The sequence below is a fragment of the Cryptomeria japonica genome, chromosome 2 (assembly GCF_030272615.1).
Source record: "Cryptomeria japonica chromosome 2, Sugi_1.0, whole genome shotgun sequence".
Classification (NCBI taxonomy): Eukaryota; Viridiplantae; Streptophyta; class Pinopsida; order Cupressales; family Cupressaceae; genus Cryptomeria; species Cryptomeria japonica.
In genome coordinates, this window is record NC_081406.1 from 481,550,803 (window position 1) to 481,577,899 (window position 27,097).

At 38.0% G+C, this 27,097-nt stretch overlaps 1 protein-coding gene across 1 annotated transcript in view; it reads right to left on the bottom strand.

The window, feature by feature from the left end:
• The window catches only part of LOC131050523 (mediator of RNA polymerase II transcription subunit 20a), a 56,140-nt gene that overhangs the window by 27,803 nt on the left and 1,240 nt on the right, over nucleotides 1-27,097 (bottom strand). Inside the window, exon 3 of the mRNA XM_057984748.2 lies at nucleotides 26,959-27,097. This exon is cut by the window's right edge and continues 40 nt beyond it. Coding sequence (XP_057840731.1) covers nucleotides 26,959-27,097 — 139 coding nt within the window. The remainder of the gene's footprint in view (nucleotides 1-26,958) is intronic.

Here is a 27,097-nt window from a genome sequence, read left to right on the forward strand (position 1 = left end):
ATATTACATAATAAAGGAACCCTCCTAATGATGGTACAGACATTGGCCCACATAGGTCAGAGTGAACTAGTTCTAAAACATTGCTTTTTTTCCTAGAACTATTCTGAAAGGAACTCTTGGTATTTTTGCCTAGGGCACACCCCTTACATGTACCAGAATGGTATTGTTTTAACTTAGGCAAACCAATTACTAATTTTTCCATTGAACATAAAGCACGAAAGTTTAAATGACCTAATCTTCTATGCCAAATTTCATTAGAATCTGCAATCTCATGAAGTAGGGCTAGGTTAGATTCAGTACATACCTCGTACAAATAGCCTTTTCTATGCCCTATGGTTATAGACTTCTTGATGGAAGAGTTTTGTGGCCATGCTAGAACTTTACCATTCATGAAGGTTATTTTGTACCCATCATCTTCAAGTGCAGATACGAAGATTAAGTTCCTCTTGATGTCAGGAACGAATAGGACTCCGGTGAGTTGGAGGGACATGTCTGTCTTCAGCGTAATGGTGCAGGTATCGACGCCTTTCACTGGATGTGCAGAGTCATCACCAATGGTTACTTCTTCATCAAATTCTTCTAACATGGAATTCAATAATTCTCTATACCCAATGATGTGTCTTGAAGACCCACTGTCAATGATCCGGGTGTTAGATTTATTGGATACTTGGCTAGAGAGGGCAGAGTAAAATACATGCTTCTCGGAGTCATGTTCTTCCCTTTTCACTTTTGCAAATGTAGCTTGTTGTTTGATCCTATTCGGACATTTTGCTGCATAGTGCCCATATTGATCACACCTAAAGCACTGAATGTGGGAGATGTCTTTCTTAGATGACCCTTTCTCACGTCGGTTCTTTCTCTTCTTGAAATGTTTCTTCTTGCTTTTCTTGTTGGAGTTTGTATTTAGAACATGGAGATCTTCATCTATGTTCTTTTGCTTGATCCCCTTCTTAATTAACCTTGACTCCTCTTGAAGACAATCTGCTCTTAGCCTTTCAAATTTTGGATATTTAGCCCTTGCACTAATGCCTTGGACGAATGTTTCCCATGTACTAGGCAACCCATCTAGAGCAATGAGTGTTAGCTCTTTGCTTTGGATCTCATATCCAAGCGTTGCCAGTTCATCCCTTAGGGCTGATATCCGCATAAAGTATGCATTGATTGACTCTCCTTTGTTCATACTTGTATAATTTATTTCCCTTTCAGAGCTAGGTTGATCGAACCTAAGGCATTCAAATTTGAGAAGTTCAAATCGAGGATATAAACATCACATTTCCCATGGCTAATGCTATCAGATTTGAGGATAGACTTGAAGGAGGCGATAATTTCTCAGCATGGAAATTCAGAATTAAGATGATTTTAAAAGAGAACAAAGTCGAATCATTTGTAAGAGTTGAATCTAAAGAACCAGAGAATGAACATGACAAATCGACATGGATTGAGGGAAATGAGACATGGACCAGCTAGAACTCGAACCTAGGACCTTCCATACGCTGCTAGAATGTTCTATCACTGAGCTACTGGCCCCTCTTGGACCAGTCCATCATTGGTCCGAGTGTGGCTTATTTCCAACACCAACAGATTTCCAAAATGAACCTTCAATGACCCCCTTGATTTCCGAATTGACCTTTGCTGGCAATGACCCCCTTGATTTCTGAAATGAACCTTTGCTGGCAATGACCCCCTTGATATCCGAAATGAACCTTTGTTGGCAATGACCCCCTTGATTTCTGAATTGACCTTTGCTGGCAATGACCCCCTTGATTTCCGAATTAAACTTTGCTGGCAATGACTCCCCTAAAATCCGATTTGATGAAGAGTTGCAATGACCTCTCCAAAATCCGCCAAAGTTGAAGGAATTTTAAAAAATCATTAATTATGGTGCAAAGTAGGCCTTCAAAAGTACAATAAAAAGTTTCTTTTTTGTCAAAGAGGTCGGCCTAGGAAGCTTTGAAATGAAAAGACACACCCTTCAACCTCCAGCGCTTATATAAGGAGGCTTAGAACAATCATCTAAACCATCAAATCAAAGTGAATTCATCAACAATCAGGCAAATTTCAATCAGCACTAAAACAAACTCAGTCACAATAGGTGCAGGTTCAACAATCAAGAAGGGCGAATTTGTCTACATAAGCAAAGAGAATTTGATCATTACACATTTGTAAGAAGGGTGAGAAGCAATTCGATATTCATATCTGCATCTCTGAAAATCACGATTTTCTTTCTACAACAGCGATTTTGATTGAAGAGTTGATCATTACCTTGAGCAAAAATTGATCTACAAAGGAGGCGAATTCACCTACAGCAGTGATTGTGAATTGATCAATTCATTGATCACACACTTATTTGCAAGAAAGAAGAGATCGATTTCAAGAGAAACATTCAGAGCTTTATCCCTGATATCACTATTTTGAAGGACAGGTTCATCCACAATCTGCGAATTTGATAGCAAGTTTGAGGAGCGAAGTTATCTATATTGGCAATTTTGGACAAAGGTTTGATCATTTCATTGATAAAACACACAGTGACAAGGAGAATGGAACCAATTTGAAGATCATTATTCTGATTTTAAAAGCATTTTCAGATCAGAATATCTGTGTAATCAACCCTACATTTGAATATAAAAGGTGGAATGTGATCTCCAAACATCTGACTCAGACCTTGGAGCACTTCCAAATCAGATATGGGAATGAAAGATAGAATCACCATCTCATCATCATTTTGAGGATATACCAAATTGTAGGTTCGTGAAACCTATCCATGTGTGTTTAACACTATCTTTGTTTATTTTGCAGGTAACAAATGATGAAGATATGAACAGCATACAACATCAAGAACAATTCAAGAGCATGGAGGAAGATTCAGGACATTGCAAAAATGAAGGACTTGGATTCAATAAGAAGACATTATCAAAACAAGGTTCACACTATAAAGAGGTGATTAAGCAAGGAATCAAAGACAGTTCAACATCAAGATCCAGTTCGAGACTTGCAATGCAAAGATCAGAATCAAAGTTCTGGAGCATGAAAAGGATAACTTACATGATGAAAGAATGTTTTACAATCTTGAATTCCCTTTGGGAATCCAAGAATCAAAGCCAATACATTGAGGAGTCTAATCCCACCAGGTGCATAATTCAACAAGTGTATCATGAGCAAGGAAGATCAATCAAAGTCATCATACAGTCTACATCAAACATGATCAAGGAAGCAGATAGTTTTAGAAGAATTAATCAAAGTTCGCTTCCCATCATCATCACATCAAGCTTTGAGTAGGTGACTAATGTTGAGTTTCAAGAGATATTGCAATACTCATTCATGATGATGAATCAAGTCTACAAGTGTAAGATGAAACGGCACCCTAGTCATCATCCCAATCATTACTCCACCAACCAGAAGAATTCTACATCAACATGTCTAGATGCAACGAATCAAGCTCATCCATGGGGGCACAAACTTCGATGTACCTACCGCCACTATCTATTGGTCAACTATTTTAAAGATGACATGTGTCAAAATGTTGTAATTATTTCATTGGCTAAGAAGAGTTTGTTGTAACAAACCCTAACTAGGGTTTTCATTGTAAAATCTTGGCCATTGATGGAGATTTAATCTTGGTCGTTCATTGTAATGAGCTCTCTATATAAAGCTCAAGCTCTTCAATTGTAAAGGCTAATGGTAACAGTTAATAGTAATAGTAAGTAGCAAAGGAATAGTGAATAGAGCTTAGATAATAGCTAGAGTAGAGTAGGAGGAGAAGGCAGAAATTGTTGCCAAAGTTGTAAATAAACTTCTTTTTCATTGAAGTTATGGTGGAATGTGTTGTTTCTTTACAAAGTGCATGATTTCTTGTTGGATCTCCATGTTAGATGATGAATAATTAGATTGAATGGAAGAATTTGTTGGATGTATTTGTGTGGAATCCGTTTAGTCCATACCACTAGCCTCTTGCTGATTGTAAGTGCGTCTTGCATGGTCAACTAGCATTATATGAGCTTAACTTCAAATAGTTATACATCCATTGTTTATGCATTAACTTGAATGGTAATCAATGTTTGATGGTAATGATTTGAATATCTTTGAACTATCCCTTAGAAGATTGCATTGAGCTTGTCTCAAATTGTTCAGTTTGATGGTGAGACCTCGCCCAATAGGATTCCATCAAATCATTCGCTCTTCTCTTGCATTCTTAGGATTAGAATAGACTCTCTAAACCCCACGCTTTTGCTCTTTCTTTATTCTCCAAGCAAGTAGTTAGAATCAAGTTCCAGCTATTCAAGTATTCAACAATTCAACATAAGTCCCCTTTGTGATTCCAGCATAATCACATCAAACCAACGAGCTTATCCACACGTCGTGACCCGACATTTATGAACCTTGGAGTTGTCTCAAGTGATCCTTAAGCTAATCTTGAGCATTTGAGTAACTTTAATCAAGAGAGGATAAGATACTCTTACGTATTTTATTATGTGTTCGCATGTGCATGAAAAACACATCAACAGGACCCTTCATACCTTGAGGAAGAAAGTCCAAATCTACATTAAGTGCCACGAACACAATATGGTACACTACAAAGAACACTTACGCCCATCAAGCAATGTTTCCTTAAATCACACTTTAAAATCATGCCATGTGTGCTTGGATGTATCCAAGAGGCATGGCTGATTTTTTTTTTGTGACTTGCAATGTCCTATGCAATAATAGCAAGAGGTCTTGCAGGTTTGAAATCCTAACTACCCTATTTATGGCAGCCACAGTCACCTTCTTTATTTGCATTACTTGATGTACACATGGATTTGTGCCCTAACATTAAATAATGTTTTCTTGGCAGGAGAAAACACTTTCTAAAAATTGTCGTGTTGGAATTGATCATCAATGGCACTCTTAAATAAGTTAGGAGGTAGGTGAGGTGAAAGTGCAAAATAGGTGAGAATATCAAAGTTCACAAATCGGAGATATCTCATGACTCTTACCACTAGTCGAAGATTGGACTTCAGGCAAGAGGCATGACAATAAGAACAAGTCCAAAACTCCAACAAGGTAAGGGCAAAGAGCAAGGTTCAAAGAAAAATGATGAAAAGATGAACAACTCCAATATCTCAACAAGAGAAGGGAATGAAGGTCAAGGATGAACACAAGGTATGTCTAGATGTGTAAATCCAACACTTGAATAGACATAGAGGGAAAATGGAGTTGGGAGGAAACACATGCCTGGATAGAGAAGTCCGAAAATTTGACGGGGACCAAGGAAGGTGTCCCTTAAACGGGAAAGCATGCCTAGACAAGGAACTCCAAAACTTTAACAGCTAACAAACACTTAGAATATTCGGCATGCCTTCAAACTTAAAGACTTTGGAGACCTTGGGGAAAGAAGGGGAAAAACACACACACAATTGGAATAAGGGAAAACTAGGAAATAGGAAAAAGGCAATTTGATCCATAATATAGATTATAGCAAAATGGGAACATGACAAGTCTGCCCCACTCAAAATCGCTTGCCCTCAAGCAATGCAAATTCAAAGATTCTAGAAGTCTTGCTTCTCCCCAAGCAACATCCCTTGTACATAGGTTCTCATGAACTACCTGATTTGTAATGGCTCCATGTCCAAAAAATTTAATCGGAGTGACAATGATGGCACCTATTGCCCTTATGAGCAACACTTAATTATTCATGAACACCAAATCAATGCAGGTTAGTGCCTTACAAACGAATAGTCTCATGCATTCCACGGTATAAATGTTAAGTGGTGTTGGAGCAACATCCTCCCTAGTGCAACCATTTAATTTGTACAGGTTTATGATCTGAAACATATCCCCTCGAGTATCCTACAACCCACTTATCCACCTTTTCTATTTGTCCAACTGCATGTAGCTGATAATCAGTGTTGAATGAGTTTTACACCTGCCAGATGGAATAATTCCTGCCAATGGCAACTAACCAATCTGCTATCTCCGTCACTATCAGAAGTTTTAAACAATCTAAATAGTCTTATCACTTCTCTAAAAAATAATTATATGTAATGTCCCCTTTTATTAACACTAAGGAAATAGGGACAATTACCTTGAAAAATCAATTCCAAAAGACTTCTTTCTTTTAAACCTTGATTACTATGTTCTATGAAACCATTTATGAATATAAACTCATATAATTGATAAGATATATATAGATAGTATTTCAAGAACAGTCTATATATATTTATGAATAATATCAATATCATTGTTACTTCTGATTCGACAATTTGATATATGCTAGGTGAATTGATCTTTATATCTGCACTTAGTGTAATTCACAATGATGTCTCTGCTATGACAGATATGACTAAAACAATTATGCAAAGATGATCTAGTTATACAATATGATGTAGCCTTCTCTGATTTGACCATGGAGGATATGGTATAATGTCTTCTAATCGCTTATAGTGATGTACTTGCTATTTCAGATACAATTCTTATATGTATGCAATATATATGATGTCAATATCGCTGAAAGGAATATGTTGTTGTTTCAGATATGGAATTATATTCTTGCAACAAGTTCTGATGTTGTTTCTGATGTGTCCTATTAAACCTTGCAACATTGGTGCTGTCTCTGATTTTACTTGTATGTATGCTGTAGACACTTAAAAATAATTATTTTAATTATTCCTCGCATAATTAATTAATTAATTATGTTAATTCAAATTCCTTTCAATATTAATTAAATATAATTAATATTGTCACTATAGCATATGATTGATTTATTTAATAAATCTATCCCTTTCTTTATTCTTCTAAAAAAATCAAATCCTCACAAATCTTCCTCTTAGCTAATTAATTTCAATTAATTAGTTAACCTACATGATTCCTATAAATCATCTTCTTAATTCATTCTTCTAGAAACTCCCTAAACTCACTTAACATTATTCTTCTAATTTTTTATTCCCTCCACTCATTCTTTCTCCTAGTCAAATTCTCCTACAAATATTAATCCCACTTAACATTTCTTCTAATCCCCCTCCTAATGAGTCGTTAATGGTTAATCATCATGATTAGCCACAAAGTCAACTCTTTGTCCTTTTCATCCAGCCACTAGCTTTAAATGCTCTTTTCCTAGGTGAATGTAAGATTTTCGAAATCACACATTCCTCTAGGCATCCCCTCTCCCAAGGAATTTTTAATTCCTTTTTATTCCTCCAATCCCCATGATATCCTTTTTTGGAGAATTTTTAATTCCTCCAATGCATTTTGTGGAGTGTGGAGATACGAAATGCCTTTAAGGCATATTTCTTGGTCTCCACACCCTCTCTTGGACCTTGTGTGAGCTCACAAGTAAATCTTAGCCCTTCATCTCGAATTCATCCTAGCCATCTGTTTTCCTCTCCTCTTCCTATAAAATAGGGCTCCATCCCTTCATTCTACACATCTTGAAATCCAGTAAGTTTATGCTGCCCTTTTGAACCCAGGAAATCATCTTGGCAACTTGATCATCTCATTCTTATCATTTTTCAAATCCATTCCATTTGTGCACAACATTGGAGAGCCATCCACATCCAGCAATCAAAGGAGCACATCAAGTGGAGCATTATCAAGGGGCGCCTTCACTTCATCAAGCTCAATCCGAAGGAGAAAGTAAAATAGCAAGGTGAAATGGTCTTTTAATGATATTTTAGCATTTTGCATGTTTATTTCGTTATGTTTTGATCATTTGACCTTCAAATCTGTTTTCCCCTCTTCATTTTGGCACGCCCGGTGGGACCCACGTCCCTAAGAACTAATGTTTTTTTTTAGGTTTTTGTGAGTTGTGAGACGCAGGTTCCAGAATAGCACGACTGCAGAAAAAAAAAAAAAAAAAATCTTTTTTGCAGATTCCAGAATAGCGGCTCTGTATTTCTGCGCAACAGCTTCTTTTCTGTTTCTGTTTCGTTTTTGTTTCTATTCTTTTTCTGTTTTTGTTTCAGTTTCAGCACGATAGCTCTGCGATTAGCGCGAGCGTTTTTGTGGGAATTTGAATTACTGTTATCCAATCTATTATTTGCTCTGTTATCTGCTCTGTTTAATTATAATCTGTGTGAAAGTAGGAGAGTATGCTCTTGTCTATATAGACAATCAGAAATCTAGACCTTTCACTTTTCTATTTTGTTTAGCGCGACTGTATACTCTAACCGCAGGAAAATGTAAAAATAGGAGAGTATGCTCTTGTCTATCTAGACAATCAGAAATCCAGACCTTTGACTCTTTTCTATCTGTTTAGTGCTACTGTCTGAAATTTTTAGGCGCTAACTGTAGTTTGCATTTCTTTTTTTTCATTTCCTGTTATCTGCTCTGTTTAAATATAATCTGTCTCACCGCAGGAAAGTGTGAAAGCAGGAGATTATGCTCTTGTCTATCTAGACAATCAGAAATCTGGACCTTTGACATTTTTTTTTTATTCTGTTAAATTTAAGGTTTCTGCTCTGTTAAATCTAGGGTTTCTGTTTGCTCTGTTAAGAGTAAAAAAATTTCTGTTTTTTCACCATATCTTCTTTATCTCGACTCCATTTTCCTCCAAACTTCACCAGATTCTCCGCATTGCCATTTTCCACATTTCCTTCCTTGGAGGCCTTATCCCAAAAATCCACTTTTTGAAGCCCAAAATCTCATATTTCTCTATTTTTAGGATTTGTCATAACTCATTCCCCTTTTATCCAATCACCTCCAAATTTTTCTCATATTATTCATCTCCAACTTTTGCTTCTTTGTCCCTCTTGGACAAATTTTCCCATTCTTTCATCTCTCCTCCAAAATCCCCATTTTTCGCTTGCCTATCCCTTGGAAAGTGGCAAAAACCTAGTCAAACCCCATTTACCCATCAAAGCTTTCTTCAAATCCACATTTGTCATTAGTAAAAAAGTTTTTATTCATGTTTTTTTATTCATTCCCAAAAATAAAATAAAATTAATATTTTTGTCATTTTGTTGTTTTTTGCAGGACGCTTGTTGAAGACTCTATTTTTCCAAACTACTAATCAAGTTGTTTTGCAGGACGTTTTTTGAAGACTCCATTTTTCAAACTACTAATCAAGTGGTTTTGCAGCTTGCCTAGCTGATTCAACCAAATATTGTGCATTTATTTAAATTAGGCACCTAGATATTAATTAAAATGGAATGAACTATTGTCTTATGTGTCTTTAAGAAAAGCGTAAAGGTAGGAAAGTATGCTCTCATCTTACTAGACGATCAGAAATCCAGACCCTCCAACCTTTTCTTGTTTGATTGTGTGTTTACCTCTAGCGGGCCTGCCCTCCCAACTTGCTCTTTGAGAAGGTAAGAGGGGAACGACCCAAGTGAGTACACCCGGACCTGGAGTTCCCAACTCACTATAATAAATAGGCCATTGACTATGAAAGGGTTAATGGTTGGGGCTATATGAAAGTTCACTCTCACATTGGGTGCTTAGTAGGATCCTAGAGATCTCAATCACGCTTGCGTGACTACTAAGTTCTTGGTGCTTCGTTGGGCTATAGGCCTCAATTGCGCTTGCACAACTTCGAAGGGTAGCTCCTAACGGGAAGACTTACTAAACACCTTGTTCATAGTGGCCAAAAACCACCTAGTCATTGGTGCAGGAGGTCGGACCTCTGAAGCGGCCCGTATTCTTACGACCCTTAGTAGAGACACAAAGTTCGCCATGAGGAGTTTTCATGGGAATTGATGCTTGGCTGCCCCGAGAAGTGAGTGTCGTGGAGGGGAGCCAGTGGGGTCAAGCATCTAAGTGTCCGCTCTGGGTAAGCGTAGATGGGAAACCAATTGGGATTCAATGACTATTGTCCTTGTCAGCCTTAAGAATGTTGTATATGAGCATGAGTGTCTTTGATATAATATGCATTTGATCACTGTGTTTGCTTTGCTTGATACATACTTGCCAAGAGTAGACTAAAAACACATCACTATCCCCAAACACTTTGCAAAAACATTTGTCAAGACACAAACAATTGTCCAAATCATTACCCACACAAAGTCCAAAATTGCGTCAAAACTCTGTCCGTTCCATTTTTCATAAGCCCAAGAGAGAAGCTAAGAGTTTATCCTCTACGTCAACATTCAAGTTTGTCCTTTGAAACACCAGCTATCGTCCAAATCAGGGTCATCATATCCCTTCATACAACTTGCCATTTGAATCGATCCTTCATGTTCATACCAAAGACAACCTAGTCATCAAATTTCTTCTAAACCATCACTACCATACCTTCTTCATCAATCATCCTCAAATTTCTTAAATCCTTTCATCCTCAATTTTCTTAAATCCTTTCATCACAAATTTCTTAAATCCTTTCATCCTCAATTTTCTTAAATCCTTTCATCACAAATTTCTCAAGTCCTTTCATCACAAATTTCTTAAATCCTTTCATCACAAATTTATCAAGTCTTTTCATCTTGAAATTTCTCAAATCCTTTCATCACAAATTTCTCAAGTCTTTTCATCCTCAAATTTCTCAAATCCTTTCGTCACAAATTTCTTAAGTCCTTTCGTCACAAATTTCTCAAATCCTTTCGTCGTAAATTTCTTAAGTCCTTTCATCCTCAAATTTCTTAAATCCTTTTATCACAAATTTCTTAAGTCCTTTCATCACATTTTTCCTAAGTCTTTTCATCACAAATATCGTGTATAGTCGCAACTCGATCCCAAAAGAAAAAGATGGTTGAACAACAATATGGCATGCCAGACATTGGTGTCCTATATGAAGATCCCACGCAAGATCATACACAAAGTGGGCAACCTAGCGATCAAGATCAAAGTCAAAATCTTGACATGGTTAACCAAGATGAACTTTGTCCAGAAGTGCAAACTTTCCTAGCGGATTCTTATAACCAAGAGATGATGGAAAAGTTTATTAAACACAATCCTACTGCACTTCTGAAAACTCTCCTTGAACATGGAGCTCAACTTCCACCTGAATTTAATAGATCCGCTCTCACCCAACAACCACAAGGAGACCTCGCTCCCACACAAAGTGCTGCACCTAATATTCAAACTCAATCAATTGCAGCCCCATCAATCATCTAGGCTCAATCAATGCCACCCGCTTACCTCCCACCGTGGTCTCCATCCCACCTTCTTCCTCCTTACTATCCATACCACTATCAAATCCGATCTCATCCATTCTCCAACAAACTTCTATACCACCTCCTTCTATTCAACCACAAATTTCTATTCCAAAAACTTCCCTTCCTCCCAACAATGTCGCAAATTTTATCCGGGTCGTATTCAATCCTGTCACAACAGTTGGCGGACCGCAACCAACTATCCCTCAAACCTCGACGACATCGGTCATCACATCCCACGTTCCCACCTCCTCATCATATCAATATATTGGTGGTGGTGCACCTTCTTTGGTTCATCCAATTCTTGGGGCAAGTACAATTCATCAATATCAAAGTCCACAACAAGACCTCATCAAGGAAATTCAAGACATAAAGAATATCATCAAGGACATGAAACAAAGGACTAATAAAAGGAAAACTTAATCGTTCGAAGAGTTTTGCCCTTGTCCTTACGACCCGTCTATATCAGTTGCACCATATCCCCCGGGATTTGAGATCCCTAAATTCACCAAGTATGAAGGCAAAGGAGACCCCCGCGATCATGTTCGAGAATTTCACATCTTATGCCAAGAAGTCTCCTATAGTGACCTTTATCTTCGCAGACTCTTTCCCAAGAGTCTCACAAGAGATGCCTTGGCATGGTTCTCATCTTTACCACGAGGTTCCATTGTCTCTTTTCCAGACTTGGCAGAAAAATTTGTGGCCCACTATGCATACAACATGGGTAATGATGTTTCTATGATGGACTTATGTAATACAAAACAAAGGCCCGGAAAAACCTTTGCCAATTTCCTACAAAGATGGCGACATCTTATCAAGAAATTCCAGTGGGACATGCCAGAACAACATCAAATTGAGCTATTCCAAAAGAACTTGGTGCCTGAACTTTCAAGACCTTTAATATCTCAATGTATCAAATCCTTCCAAAAATTGACAGATGAAGGCCTCGCCCTCAAACGTGTCTTGTTGGAGGAAGGAACCTTGAAACATTACCAGAAATCAACACAAAGTTCTTCCTCTTATTATAACGACAAGCCAAAATTCTGGTCGAAAAACAAAAATGTGGTCAATGATGGTATAACTGATGCAAAGCGGGTCCAAACCGTGGCCGCTCCCCCAAAATCCACCACCAACAATTATCAATTCAACAACCAAAATCAATCCCAAAAACCTCACAACAATGTCTCAATCCAGGGATGACCACTTCGATCGAATAACAGGACTCCAAGAGATTTCACTCCTCTGGCTGAGCCTATTGAAGTGGTGTTTCAAAAACTTGTCCAAGCAGGTGTAGTGGTTTTTCCAATTACTTGCCCATTTGACCCCAATCAACCTAAACCAAGATGGTATAATGAAAATGAGTATTGTGAATACCATGGTATCAAGGGACATGATACACGAAAGTGTATGAAACTGAAGATCTACATACAAGATCTCATTGATAGAGGTGAGATTGAGATAGCAAATACAAAACCTGGTAATAACAATGACAAACTCAAAATGTACCAGGAACCCTTCCCGAAGCATGATAAAGGAAAAGGCTCATCATCCAACGCAATGGGTTATGACTACGCTAATCACGTAACCGGTTTTGATTTTTTGGTAGGTCGCATTGAACTTGCAGACAATAATGTCAATGTCATAACCATCCAAGGAGTTAATCCTTCTTCTTCCCAAAGCAGACCAAATCCTGCTCGGATAGTCATTCAAGGCGCCACGCCTTCCACCTCCCATTTCCAAAATGACTGCAATGCAACTACACGCTGAGGAAGAGTCCCCATCCAAGGAGTTCCTCCCCCACCAAACCCCCCACCCATGTCTTCCACCCGCCGATATGACCTCCTTGATCAACTTGGGAAGACACCCGCGCAGATCTCCATTTTGGAACTTCTCAAGACCTCCCCAAACCATAAAGAAATTTTGGAACAAGCCCTTCTCCAATCACGCGTTCCAAATAACATCAACGCCACCCAATTCCAAGCCCTCATTGGAAACCTTGCTGCCCAGCAACACATTGTATTTAACTCCAAAGATGCTCCCGCAGATGAAGACCATAACAAACCTTTACACATCGAAGCTCTTATCCACAAGCACAAGGTCAAACGTATCCTGATAAACGGTGGATCCGGGCTTAATCTGTGTACATACAAATTAATAAAACAATTGGGACTTTCTAAGGATCTGATAGACACATCAAAAAGGATCACAATAAAAGCATATGATGATGCAGAAAGAATTTCAAAGGGTGTGGTCACCTTACCTCTTCAAGTGGGCCCCATTACAATTGAAACCCCTTGCCAAGTACTAGATCTTGACCTCCCCTACAACATTCTCCTCGGGAGGCCATGGATTCATTCCTTGCAGGCCATACCCTCCACCTATCACCAATGCATCAAATTCCCCTATAACGGAAGAGTGATCACTATCAAAGGTGATCTCCAACCTTTTCAATATTGCAAACTATTAGAGGGGAAGCATCCGTATCATTGCCCACTAAATAGACCCTCGCCAACGCCTCCATCTGACACATCAAATGTTGCCTCCACATCATCCCAACCAAATAATCAAATCAAGATCTTGGACAATGGCTGTGGAGAATACAAATTGGAGGACGTCTTATTAATAGGCAACCTCCCTCTCTCTCCTAAGTCATTTGGCAAACCAAAAGAGATTAAAAAGGACCCAAAACCAGTCATGCAATGCCAAAACACCACCTTCCAACAATGGGGCCCACTTGATAACGAGAGTCTCGAAGCAGATATCTCTTCATGGCTGTACCGGGAAGAAGATGAAGATCCAACAAGAATATCCAAAGAAATGTACCCAAAAGCATCTGCCATAGTTGAAAAAATGGGTTACAAAGGACACGGCCTGGGACCAGAGGAGAAAGGAAGAAAAACACCCATAAATCCTATCTCCTACAAATACAACAGAGGCTTGGGGTACACCCCGGTGCCTAAGATTACTATCGTTGGTGCCCCTTCTAGTCCTTCTTCGGCTATCGAAACAGCTGATGAAGAGGAATTCCACAAAATGCCTTATGAATATGAGAAAGATATCTTCTTGGACGCTTACATCAATACCATCACCCCCGTAACCCCTCCCACTTCACATGAGCTACATCTTGTCCATCCTGAACTCATTGACTGGGGCCAACGAGACAAACCCACTTTAGATATCTGCGCCGACAATAATGCTCTCATTGCTCTCCTAACGGCGTAAATATGGAAGATTGTAGCAAAATCGAGGGTATTCAACTACACGAAAAGGCATACTTTGGTAGTCAAGTCAATGCCCTTAGCCACAAAAAAGATAATAAAAGAAAAAGATATGATTCCCTAGGTGAAAACCTCCCTGAGGCGCCTTTGGATGAACAAGAAATAAAAACAAAGGGCGTATCTGAAAGTGAAAACCTGGAAAAGGCACTTGACGATGAGGGATTTGACCTCCCTACCATTGGTTACCTTCCACAGGACAAATCAAATTTGTTGATAGAAGAAACAGACAGCATCAACATGGGCACCGAGGTCATTCCGAAAAATGTGCTCATTGCCAAATCCCTCACAGAAATCGAGAAACAAGACTTCATCAACTTCCTTACAGAGGTAAAAATCAATTTTGCATGGTCCTATTCCGATATGCCAGGGTTGGACCCTGCCTTGGTGGTTCACAATCTCACCGTCCGCCCAGATGCAAAACCTGTAAAACAAAAATTGCGCAAAATGCACCCACATATTGCACTCCTGGTCAAGGCGGAACTCCAAAAGTTGTTAGACGCAGAATTTATCAAACCAATAGATTATGCTGAATGGGTCTCCAACATTGTACCTATCGGCAAACCTGCTGGGGGCATCCGCATCTGCACAAATTTCCGAGATCTAAATATAGCTTGTCCTAAAGATGATTTCCCACTCCCCAATATAGATTTGCCCTAGGGATGACTCCTTCCCTCACCTGGCAACCTAATCCTCCATCCTAGTTCTACTCTTGGCAAGAGGTATCATTTGTTAGATTTTGTTAGATCTTTTCATATAGGCTTGCATCTTTTGCCCTACGACTGCCACTATTTACGACTGCCTGGGTTCTTCCATATCCAGGTACGTTATGATAGGTGCATACTGGGGCATATCTCATAGTATGACATGTTTTGGATCCTTCTTGTATAAACCGGCGACCTGGTACTAGTGTTTATCAACACTTACCTTCTCATGTACAAGAGGCATCAATGTGTTTGAGGGTTTCCTTGCACGAACCCACAACTTTGTATTAATGTTTCTTAACACTTGCATTGTTGTGTGCAAGAAATTCCCATTTGTCTACAGAGTCAGTCCACGCCCTGCGTTTCTCATGGCATCCTGATTTCTATAATCAATGGTGCAAGTCACTTAGGGCAACATCAAACTAGGTTGGCTCTCCACATTTGTTGTGCACAAAATCTCACCATCATTCCATCAAATCCTAAACTCAATAATCCCATGGAGTTCTCAATTGCCCCCATTTTCCTCCGCGGTCTCGCATCTCGTATTCTTCTTTCCAAATACCTCACGACTGCTTCATATTTGTTCCTCATCTATCCCTTCCACCTTAATTTTTCTTCCTCTATTTTTTTTTTTCCTCACATAATCAATTCTGATTTTGATTCATGTCTTATACAGGATGTATCCTTCCTGAAACCAGATGTTGTGATCAGATCATGTCTTATACAGGATGAATCCTTCCTGAAACTAGACATTGTGATCAATCATATCTTATACAGGATGAATCCTTCCTGAAACCAGACGTTGTGATCTAATCATGTCTTATACAGGATGAATCCTTCCTGAAACTAGACGTTGTGATAAATCATGTCTTATACAGGATGAATCCTTCCTGAAACCAGACGTTGTGATCTGATCATGTCTTATACAGGATGAATCCTTCCTGAAACCAGACGTTGTGATCTGATCATGTCTTATACAGGATGAATCCTTCCTGAAACCAGACGTTGTGATCTGATCATGTCTTATACAGGATGAATCGTTCCTGAAACTAGACGTTGTGATCTAACCATGTCTTATACAGGATGAATCCTTCCTGAAACCAGACGTTGTGATCAGTCATGTCTTATACAGGATGTATCCTTCCTAAAACCAGACACTCCAATCATGTCTTATACAGGATGAATGCTTCCTGAAACCAGACGTTGTGATCAGTCATGTCTTATACAGGATGTATCCTTCCTGAAACCAAACACTCCGATCATGTCTTATACAGGATGAATCCTTCCTGAAACCAGACGTTGTGATCAGTCATGTCTTATACAGGATGTATCCTTCCTGAAACCAGACACTCCGATCATGTCTTATACAGGATGAATCCTTCCTGAAACCAGATATTGTGATCAATCATGTCTTATACAGGATGAATCCTTCTTGAAACCAGACACTTTGATCATCTTTGTCTTATACAGGATGAATTCTTCTTGAAACCAGACTGAATCTAGATCTTATCAATCGAATCAAATCAAATCTATCGGGATATCAATTTCGCAAAGCTCCAAAGATCAAATACCTCAATTGATCTCCCGAGGGGGCATCACCATACCATAATCTATCAATCAAGAGTCGAGGCATCCTATCAAACCAATATCAGCATCAAAACAAGATTATTCTTTGAATCAATGTGTCATCACACCTCGCTTCAAAGAGGGGCAAAATGTAGACACTCAAAAATAATTATTTTAATTATTCCTCGCATAATTAATTAATTAATTATGTTAATTCAAATTCCTCTCAATATTAATTAAATATAATTAATATTGTCACTATAGCATATGATTGATTGATTTAATAAATCAATCCCTTTCTTTATTCTTCTAAAAAATCAAATCCTCACAAATCTTCCTCTTAGCTAATTAATTTCAATTAATTAGTTAACCTACATGATTCCTAAAAATCATCTTCTTAATTCATTCTTCTAGAAACTCCCTAAACTCACTTAACATTATTCTTCTAATTTTTTATTCCCTCCACTCATTCTCTCTCCTAGTCAAATTCTCCTACAAATATTAATCCCACCTAACATTTCCTCTAATCCCCCTCCTAATGAGTCGTTAATGGTTAATCATCATGATTAGCCACAAAGTCAACTCTTTGTCCTTTTCATCCAGCCACTAGCTTTAAATGCTCTTTTCCTAGGTGAATGTAAGATTTTTGAAATCACACATTCCTCTAGGCATCCCCTCTCCCAAGAAATTTTTAATTCCTTTTTATTCCTCCAATCCCCATGATATCCTTTTTTGGAGAATTTTTAATTCCTCCAATGCATCTTGTGGAGTGTGGAGATACGAAATGCTTTTAAGGCATATTTCTTGGTCTCCACACCCTCTCTTGGACCTTGTGTGAGCTCACAAGTAAATCTTAGCCCTTCATCTCGAATTCATCCTAGCCATCTGTTTTCCTCTCCTCTTCCTATAAAATAGGGCTCCATCCCTTCATTCTACACATCTTGAAATCCAGTAAGTTTATGCTGCCCTTTTGAGCCCAGGAAATCATCTTGGCAACTTGATCATCTCATTTTTATCATTTTTTCAAATCCATTCCATTTGTGCACAACATTGGAGAGCCATCCACATCCAGCAATCAAAGGAGCACATCAAGTGGAGCATTATCAAGGGGCGCTTTCACTTCATCAAGCTCAATCTGAAGGAGAAGGTAAAATAGCAAGGTGAAATGGTCTTTTAATGATATTTTAGCATTTTGCATGTTTATTTCATTATGTTTTGATCATTTGACCTTCAAATATGTTTTCCCCTCTTCATATGCAACTGGTTAATACCAATAAGGCAATCGCTCAATAGAGTCTATCCAATATGGATACCAAGAAGAGATAAATACAGATCCAATGATGTTTGAGAGAATGAGAGCAATCTCCATTATGTATCTTGCAAACCCGAAAGGTTAAATCCTTTGGATGTGAAGAGATGTTTCCCTTCCTTAATCACCTCTTTTCATAAACAATGATTGATGCTTTAATCGCTCCTCTCCACCATTATTTGCTAATTGCTCTAGTTGCTGCTATCCATAATTAATGATTATTTGTTCTTTTATTCAATCACATGAGTAAGTCTAATCACCGCCTTCTTCAGGAGCATAGTTGCTATTCAATATTACCATGTTTATGAATTGTTATTTACAAGACAGTCTTCTAAATCTTTAATCACTGCCTTTTAACAGCTTCTGCTATATCTTCTTCCAATCAATGCTCAGCCACTTTAGTCGTCCATGTATTTATGTGTTATATGAAAGGATATCCTCCAAATATATTGAGTCTTCAAAGCCACAGCAGCAATCTTCAAATATATAATTCCTCCAATTATATTAGTTGATAGTTCGCACCATGAATTGCACCCAATAATTATATAAAAATGTATCCAATATTCCCGGCAATAGAGTTATATTGTTTTTACCAAATAATAATCACCTCAGCTATATATTAAAGTGTCGATCAATAATTAATTCACGTCTTTGCCTATATGAACTAGTTTGACAATATTCTCTATCATTTATATTGTCAAGGACAGCGCAATTGTTTAGTAGTGTGCCTTTGTCATGTGATTTAGCAAGCAAGTATTAGAATCGATGATTCAAAGATCTGGTTCCACTTGTAGTCGTTATTAGACATCATGTATCTTGTAGTCGTTATTAGACATCATGTATCGGAGGCTTCCTGTTTTTGTTTGTGTATCACAAAAAGTATTCATATATGCAAGTTTTGTCTGAAATCGAAGGGGACATCACAATCTCCCCAACTTGAAATTGCTTGCCCACAAGCAATGATGGTCCTCGGACCAATCCATGGAGGTTGGTATTCCTTATTTAGTTTGGTTGTCCAATGTTTGCTCAATAAATTGGATATCTTTTTGCATCAAGAGAGGGTGATCCAAACATGCATTAAGATGAGGATTAGAAGCATGGCAAACATCTATGACCTCAAATGCATTTTATATCTTTCTAGTTATTCATATATCAAGTATGAACCAAACACAAAGCATACACATGAAAATACAAATTAACAACATCCTCCAATTGAAATAGATGTCATGGCTGGCCTCGTCTTGAAAAATGAGAAGATTTGGGTTCAACCATAGAGTCAAACCTTGTTGGAGACCCTACAATAGGTTAGGAAACCATTGAAATGCATATAATTAGTAATATAAATCTCCTGAGAAAGAAAACTAGGCATAAATTCTTTATAATTTAGGTTAGGAACATTTACTTAACCAGTCTTGTCCAACTCCTTATGGGAACTCAACCATAAGAAAGTGGGAGTAAGGGGAATGATAAGGTGTCCAAGAGACCCTCTACCCTAGGCCCAAGAGTAGAGTGAAAGCCAGAACCCCCTTGGCCTCATGGGACCATCGGTCAAACTACCATGAGGTGGTCTACCTAGTGAAGTATCCCATCACTGTTCCCCTTCATCACTTCCATCCTTATCCTTCTATTGTGGTTGGAATTCCTTCAATAATCAGCCATGATAGAGTTTGGAAAGATACAATAGGGTGTCCTGAACATCCTTCTCCTCTAAAGTCCAAGAGTGGTGGACTCTATCTACACCCTCTTGGCCTCATAGGACCATCGGTCAACTACCATGAGGTGGTCTACCTAGAGGGGGACCTCATCACCGTTCTCCCTTCTTGTACTTCCTTATATTACTATCATGGCAATTCACTCAATATATTCATCATGGGGTATTTTTCATACAAATGATAATATGAATTACATATATAGTTCATAACTGTGCAATTTTAAGACAAGTTTTCTCTCTTCTTTCCTTACTCATTATTGTAGGAACCGGTTAACTACTGTAGATCTTGGGGATGTATAGGTTTATGATCACTAGATTTGTTCTTCCACAAAACTCCATTTGTTTACTGCCTCATCCTCTTTTGGTTGAAGGATTTTAAGATTTCCTTCATCGTATCTTGTTTTCTTGCAGGGGCTTTCCCCTTCCTCCCTACTTTCTCCTTTATTGGATATAACCTCAATATGATGGGCTTGACTTTTTCTCCCACATTTATGTCCTAGCTCCCAAATTTCTTTGCACCTGTAGCACAAGTTTTTATTCTTACGATCACTTTGGTTGCAAGTATGCCCCTTCTCCCAAGGGTCTTTACACTTGTAGCACAACTTTTCCTCTCGATGTTCTTTATTACAAACATGCCCATGCCCCCATGGGTCTTTACACCTGAAGCATAGACTTTTCTTTTGAAGTTCTTCTCGAGTGTCTTGCGGAAGAAATATTCCCTCACGCCTATCCTTTCCATAGAGATATTCTTCCTTTGATATCTCCTTTCTAGAGAAATCCTTTTCCCTCATTTTGGTGAAGTCATACTTAGTAGCTTTTAGGATTGCTTCTTCTAAGTTTGGTGGGTCTAGGGCACTCACTATGATCTTGATTGATTCCTTTAGTCCTTCCACGAATAAATATGTGAGTCTTCTTATAGAAATCTCCAGTACCATCATTACTAGTTTTTGGAATTCAATAGCATAGTCTTCAACCATTCCATATTGCTTTAGTTGAGTGAGTTCTCTAAAATACCACTCAGGATGTTTTGGTCGAATCTTGTGATGAGTTTTTGGGTCTTGAGTAATGAGGCCATGGTGCCACCAATCGTGAGTTATCCCTGCTAAATGGAGCACAGCGAACTTAATAACATTTTCCTCGGTCATAAGACTAAGTGATAGGTAGGTATCTAGTTTTTGGACCCATGACCGTGTTGTGCATTTCCTGGATCCATCAAAGTTTGGAATGGTCATCTTACTTATCCTTTCCTTAAGGCCTCTATTGGGATGCCTTCTTCTCCTATTAGGGGCGACCCTTGTTTTTGCTTCACAATAATCTCTAAAGGATATACTTCTTTGTACCTCGGGGTCTAACCTAGAGTATATTTCAGCAAGATCCTCTACGCTATCTATAGCTGGTTTCTCTTCTTCTAACATGTGTTCTTCTCTTGGTAAGAAAGGAGGCATAATAGGTCTAAGAGTTGATGCAATTGTGGGGTGATCATTTTCGGAGTGATTTGAATGAGTATCCCTCCCATGGTTTTGATTGGATCTAGAATTGTTATTATTATTTATGCTTTGGATGGCTTGGAGGAGTTGGGTTGTTCTGTCAAATTTTTCATTTTGACTAAAGAGGGTTTGATTTCTTTGTTCCAGGAAAGCCCTAAATTCGTTGCCCAATTGCTCACCCATGTTGGATCTAGTCCCCCTTCTCCAGTAGGTTTGCATTAACTACTCTTCACAAGATGACAGGAAAGTTGCTGTGATACCACTTGTAATGTCCCCTTTTATTAACACTTAGGAAATAGGGACAATTACCTTGCAAAATCAATCGCAGGAGCCTTCTTTCCTTTAAACCTTGATTATTATGTTCTATGAAACCAATATAAACTCATATAATTGATAAGATATATATAGACAGTATTTCAAGAACAGTCTATATATATTTAGGAATAATATCAATAATAAATATCAATGTTACTTCTGATTCAACAATTTGATATATGCTAGGTGAATTGATCTTTATATTTGCACTTAATGTAATTCACAATAATGTCTCTGCTATGTCTGATATGACTGAAACAATTATGCAAAGATGATCTAGTTATACAATATGATGTAGCCTTCTCTGATTTGGCAATGGAGGATATGCTATTATGTCTTCTAATCGCTTATAGTGATTTACTTGCTATTTCTGATACAATTCTTAAATGTATGCAATAAATATGATGTCAATATCGCTTAAACCGATATGCTGCTGTTTCAGATAAGGAATTATATTCTTGCAACATTTTTGATGCTGTTTCTGATATTTCTGATTAAACCTTGCAACACTGGTGCTGTCTCTGATTTTACTTTGTATGTAAGCAACTGGTTAATGCCAATAAGGCAATCACTGAATAGAGCCTATCCAATATCGATACCAAGAAGAGATAAATACAAATCCAATGATGTTTGAGAGAATGAGATCAATCTCCATTATGTATCTTGCAAACCTGAAAGGTTATATCCTTTGGATGTGAAGAGACGTTTCCCTTCCTTAATCACCTCTTTTGATAAACAATGATTAATGCTTTAATCACTCCTCTCCGCAATTATTTGCTAATTGCTCTAGTTGCTGCTATCCATAATTAATGATTATTTGTTCTTTTATTCAATCACATGTGTAAGTCTAATCGCTGCCTTCTTCAGGAGCACAGTTGCTATTCAATATTACCATGTTTATGAATTGTTATTTACACAATAGTCTTCAAAATCTTTAATCACTGCCTCTTAACAGCTTCTGAAATATCTTCTTCCAATCAAGGCTCAGTCACTTTAGTCTTCCATGAGTAGCAATGTATTTATGTGTTATATGAAATGATGTCCGCCAAATATATTGATTCTTCAAAGCCACGCAGCAATCTTCAAATATATAATTCCTCCAATTATATTAGTTGATAGTTCGCACCATGAATTGCACACGATAATTATATAATATTGTATCCAATATTCTTGGCGATAGAGTTAAATAGTTTTTACCAAATAATAATTGCCTCAGCTATATGTTAAAGTCCAGATCAATAATTAATTCACATCTTTGCCTATATGAACTAGTTTGACAATATTCTCTAACATTTATATTGTCAAGGACAGCGCAATTGTTTAATTGTATGCCCTTCTCACGTGATTTAGCAAGCAAGGATTAGAATCGATGATTCAAAGATCTGATTCCACTTGTAGTCCTTATTAGCATCAAGTATTAGAATCGATGATTCAAAGATCTGGCTCCACTTGTATTAAAAAGTTAAAACCATTACATATATCAACAATTAAAATTGCTGAGTGATGCTGACCCCAATTGCAATAAAGCAACTATCACATGCAACAAAGATCTGTGCCCCTCTTACAAACATTTGTAATCAACTTGACAATCAATTTTACAAACCAGTAACAATAAAGAAAATGGGGGGTTGACCCCGTATTGCAGCGGTATGCTGCACGCCTCTTGTTCAAGAGGTTATGTGTTCGAGTCTCTGCTCGAACCCCTTGACTCCCCCGTTGGCATTGGTGCGCAGGCAGAGAAAAAAGGATGTGGACGGTTGCAGGGCTCGTGGATCGTGCAGTACGGAGGCTGCCGAGGATGTTAATGCCCTTTCTGATTGCACGGGCACAGTGGTGGCGCGATGCTGATACAGGTGTACGGAGAGAGTTTGACGTGGAGTGATAAGGGTTGGAGATAAGGAGAGGTTGTCAGGTTGGAGTGATAAGGAGACTTTACAGAGAGATAAGGTGGCCCGAGCTTCGCAGATGGAGAGATAAGGTGGTGTCACGATCAATGGAGTGATAAGGTGTTCTTGCTCGTGGACAAAAGATGTGGAGAGACAAGCCGTAAGAGTCAAATATAGGAGGTGTTAATACCTCAGCAATGTAACCACGGGGATGGGATACCCCAATGTGATCCCACTGGTTCAAAGCTCCAATCAAAAGCGTAAGAGACCCAATTACTGATCGAAAAAAAACAATAAAGAAAATGGTTTAACAATGACAATTAATGTTGAATCTGGAAGAGGTGGTGATCAGTAAAAAACAGTGTTACCCGAAAATGCGTTTCCGGCCTTAAGGCACCCGTTTCGGAAACGGAAACCATTTCGGGGACTTGGGGACGGCCGGAAACGTTTCCAAGCCATCCCCGATCCCCGAAATTTTCGGAAACGGTCAACTATTTTTCCGGGGACCGTTGACTGTCCCCAGGACAGCAGGGGACACCCAAGCCATCCCCTAGCCATCCCGGGGACTGCTAGCCGTTTCCGGCACTAAGGGCAATTAAAAAACAATTTTTTTTATAAAAAATATTATTTTTCAATTTTGAAAGCAATTAATTTTTTTTTAGAAAATCCGGATACCTGATCGTAGCAAGTAAAGTTTGTCTGATTTTTAAAAATTAATCGCTTGTAAATTATTATAATATTTATTATTTATTAATAATTAATAAATTAATTAATATTAATAAATATTAATTAATTTATTAATTATTAATAAATAATAAATATTATAATAATTTACAAGCAATTAATTTTTATTTTTTTGCAAAGTTTCGTTTTGTTTAATATTTTAGATAATATCGATACTTTAATATCATATATGATATAGAATCTAGATATAATCTATATTGATATCATATTGCTTCCCAAAGTTCAAACGAAAAAAAGAAAACATTGCTGGGTGTCGGACGGGAGGAATTCATGGCAGGTAGGGAGGAGTTCACGGCAGGCAGTGCTCAAGAAAAATTGGAAAATAAAAAACATACTGGTGAGAACTGAAAACGTGAAGTCAAAGACTCAGAAGTGAAAGGGTTTTTTGATTTTGGTCTGAGAAGGAAAAAAGATTATGAAATTAGAATTAGAATCAAGACTCTAATTTATAAATGTTATTATGTTGCTATGATTAAATTTCAGATATATATATATATATAGCCGTCCCCTGCCATCCCCTGTTCCGAGAAAAAAAAAATGTCCCAGAAACCCATTTCCCCATCCCCCCGTCCCGGAAACTCGGGGTAACATAGGTAAAAAACATATGCAATTAGTATCCTTGTGAGAGCTGTGAAATCCCACACAGGTCGAGTATGAGGGAGTAGAGTGTAAAATAAGAGATTTATTGTAGCCAATTGTTTCCACGATGTACCTTAGAACTGGAGCAGACAAGGCATTTGGGCTGCCTGGGGTAGTAGACTAAGTCTTTTAAGAGACCACATGATAGAGACGAAGAGTTGCTGTAGAGGTCACTTGTAAGGCCAACAAGTCCAACAAACTTGGAGGAAGATGCCGCCAAAATTGAAGCCCTCAATCTGTTATTTCTTTCCCTGTCTGTCACGCTGCCCACTTATTCTTAGAGCTCACAAAATGCTTGTATATTGGCATGAAAAGTGAAAGTCCATGTGGCGTATAGACTACATGATTAATAGTTTAAAAGAAACTTTAGTGAAGCCACACAGATATGAAGATCTTTACATGCAAGTATATTGACATGGAAAGTGAACGTCCGCATGATGTATTGACTACACGATTACTGGTTCAAAAAAAACTTTGGTGAAGCCGCGCAGATATGAATATTTTTGCATGCAATAACAATGATGATTAAACCATTGCCTTGTCCACCACTATGTTGGCTATCAAATGTGCCACCTTTGCAATAAATCAACATGAAATGAAGCCTATGGCCTACACAGAAGACATGGGTGAACCTTCCTTCACATTCAAGTGGGTTAGAACACCTAAGAGCCTCCTTTTCTAGTCTATTGATTGAGCTAATATAATGAAGTTGAACAAAAACCACAGACCAGATTTTTGGTCCAGTCAATATGGTGAAAATGCCAATCCAATATAGAGCTAAGCCATTGGAAACATAGAATGTATCTCTTCTAACACCTTTGGAAACAAATAGAAATGATGAAGACAAAATCTCACAGATCTCAATGAAGCAAACCCTGCAAAAATGTAAGAGGCCAAAAGCAACAAATAGGTTGAATAGGCTAGAAGTTTTGGACAAATGGATTTTTGCCCAAAAGGATGAAATGGGCAAAGGGTCATTCGACCCTCTGCTTAAGACAATTTGCTGTCTTGCCCAAAATTCATATGCTACAAAATTTTGTACAGTACAATTTACAAGAGCAAAAAAACTACAAAAAATAAAGTTACCGTTTTTCACAAACTCCAAATTCAATGGTGATGATGATTGACTTCATGATAATCTATGATAGAGCTATGTGTGGAGTCACTTGGATGCAAGGAGACGTGCAAACTCGGAGAGAGAATTGGCATGCGAGAAGCCCAGAGAGTCAAGCAATCTCACGCAAGCATCAAACCAGCACCTTCAAACATAGCCAACTCTAATACCATGTTGGGATTAGCCAAAACCAAAATGCACAACACCCTTCTACAAGTGAAACCAAATTAGCACAAAAAGCAGATATCTATCATATACAATGAGAGTGTAAGTAACGTACATAGAGACCTTGCTTATATAAGCAAGGTTGATGAGGTGAGAAGGTACGAGACAATGATTGACTACCCCTCCAAACATAGGACACTTGTGAGCTCACTTGACAATTGTGTGAGCAAGTGGCAAGTGTGTATACAATAAGTGTCTCACTAAGTGAGAACACGTCTCAATCACACGAAGTGAGACAAAAATCTGGAAGTCCCTAAGTGGAGACTAAAGCAATGTGAATAGCACTCTCTCTAGGTATGCTATAACCTAACTAGTTTGATAAAGTCACTATTTACACCAACAATAAATGTATTGCTCCCCTAATTGGATTAGCTAGGAATTTGTCATACTTTTTCTTTCAAGTTGTAAGAGGGGATTATTGGAAATGCTTGCCAAGTTTTGAAGCCTAATGCATTGTCACATGTAAGGCCCAGCCTTGCTGATAAACAACAACCTAATGGATAGTAATAGGGTTCAAATCTGATGATGCACTCTCCATCCATTAAATGAGTACTGGTGAGAGTGAATTAAAATTCACTAAGCAAAAAAAATTGATAGTGAATCTTAATGGTTTAAATAAAAAGAAACAGGTCGGAGTTCAACTAGAATTTAGGGATTTCAGTGGATCAGAAAACGATTATGAATTTTGATGATTTTGACAGTAGACAAAAATGAGTTTTCCATCTCTACCAGAAGAAATAAAGAAAAAAATTGCATTAATGTCTACCAGTGACCGAAGTAGGTCAATGGCACTTCAAAGAATATCCAGTAAAAAAGGTTATTAGGAAGAAAATAACCCTAGGAGCTGAAAATTAAGGGTTTTAATTCCTTCTCTAATTATTGTTTTTGGTTTCCTCTAAAGCAGAGTAGAACAGAGAACTGACCTCGAAATTAAGGGTAATGGCTTTTCGGTAAGACTGCAGTTTATCAAATATGGAAGGGAGGTTGGAATCCGACTCCATCACCAGACGATGACTCCTTATAACAAATAAGTGTTTGTCTGGTTGTTCCTCAAACGAAATC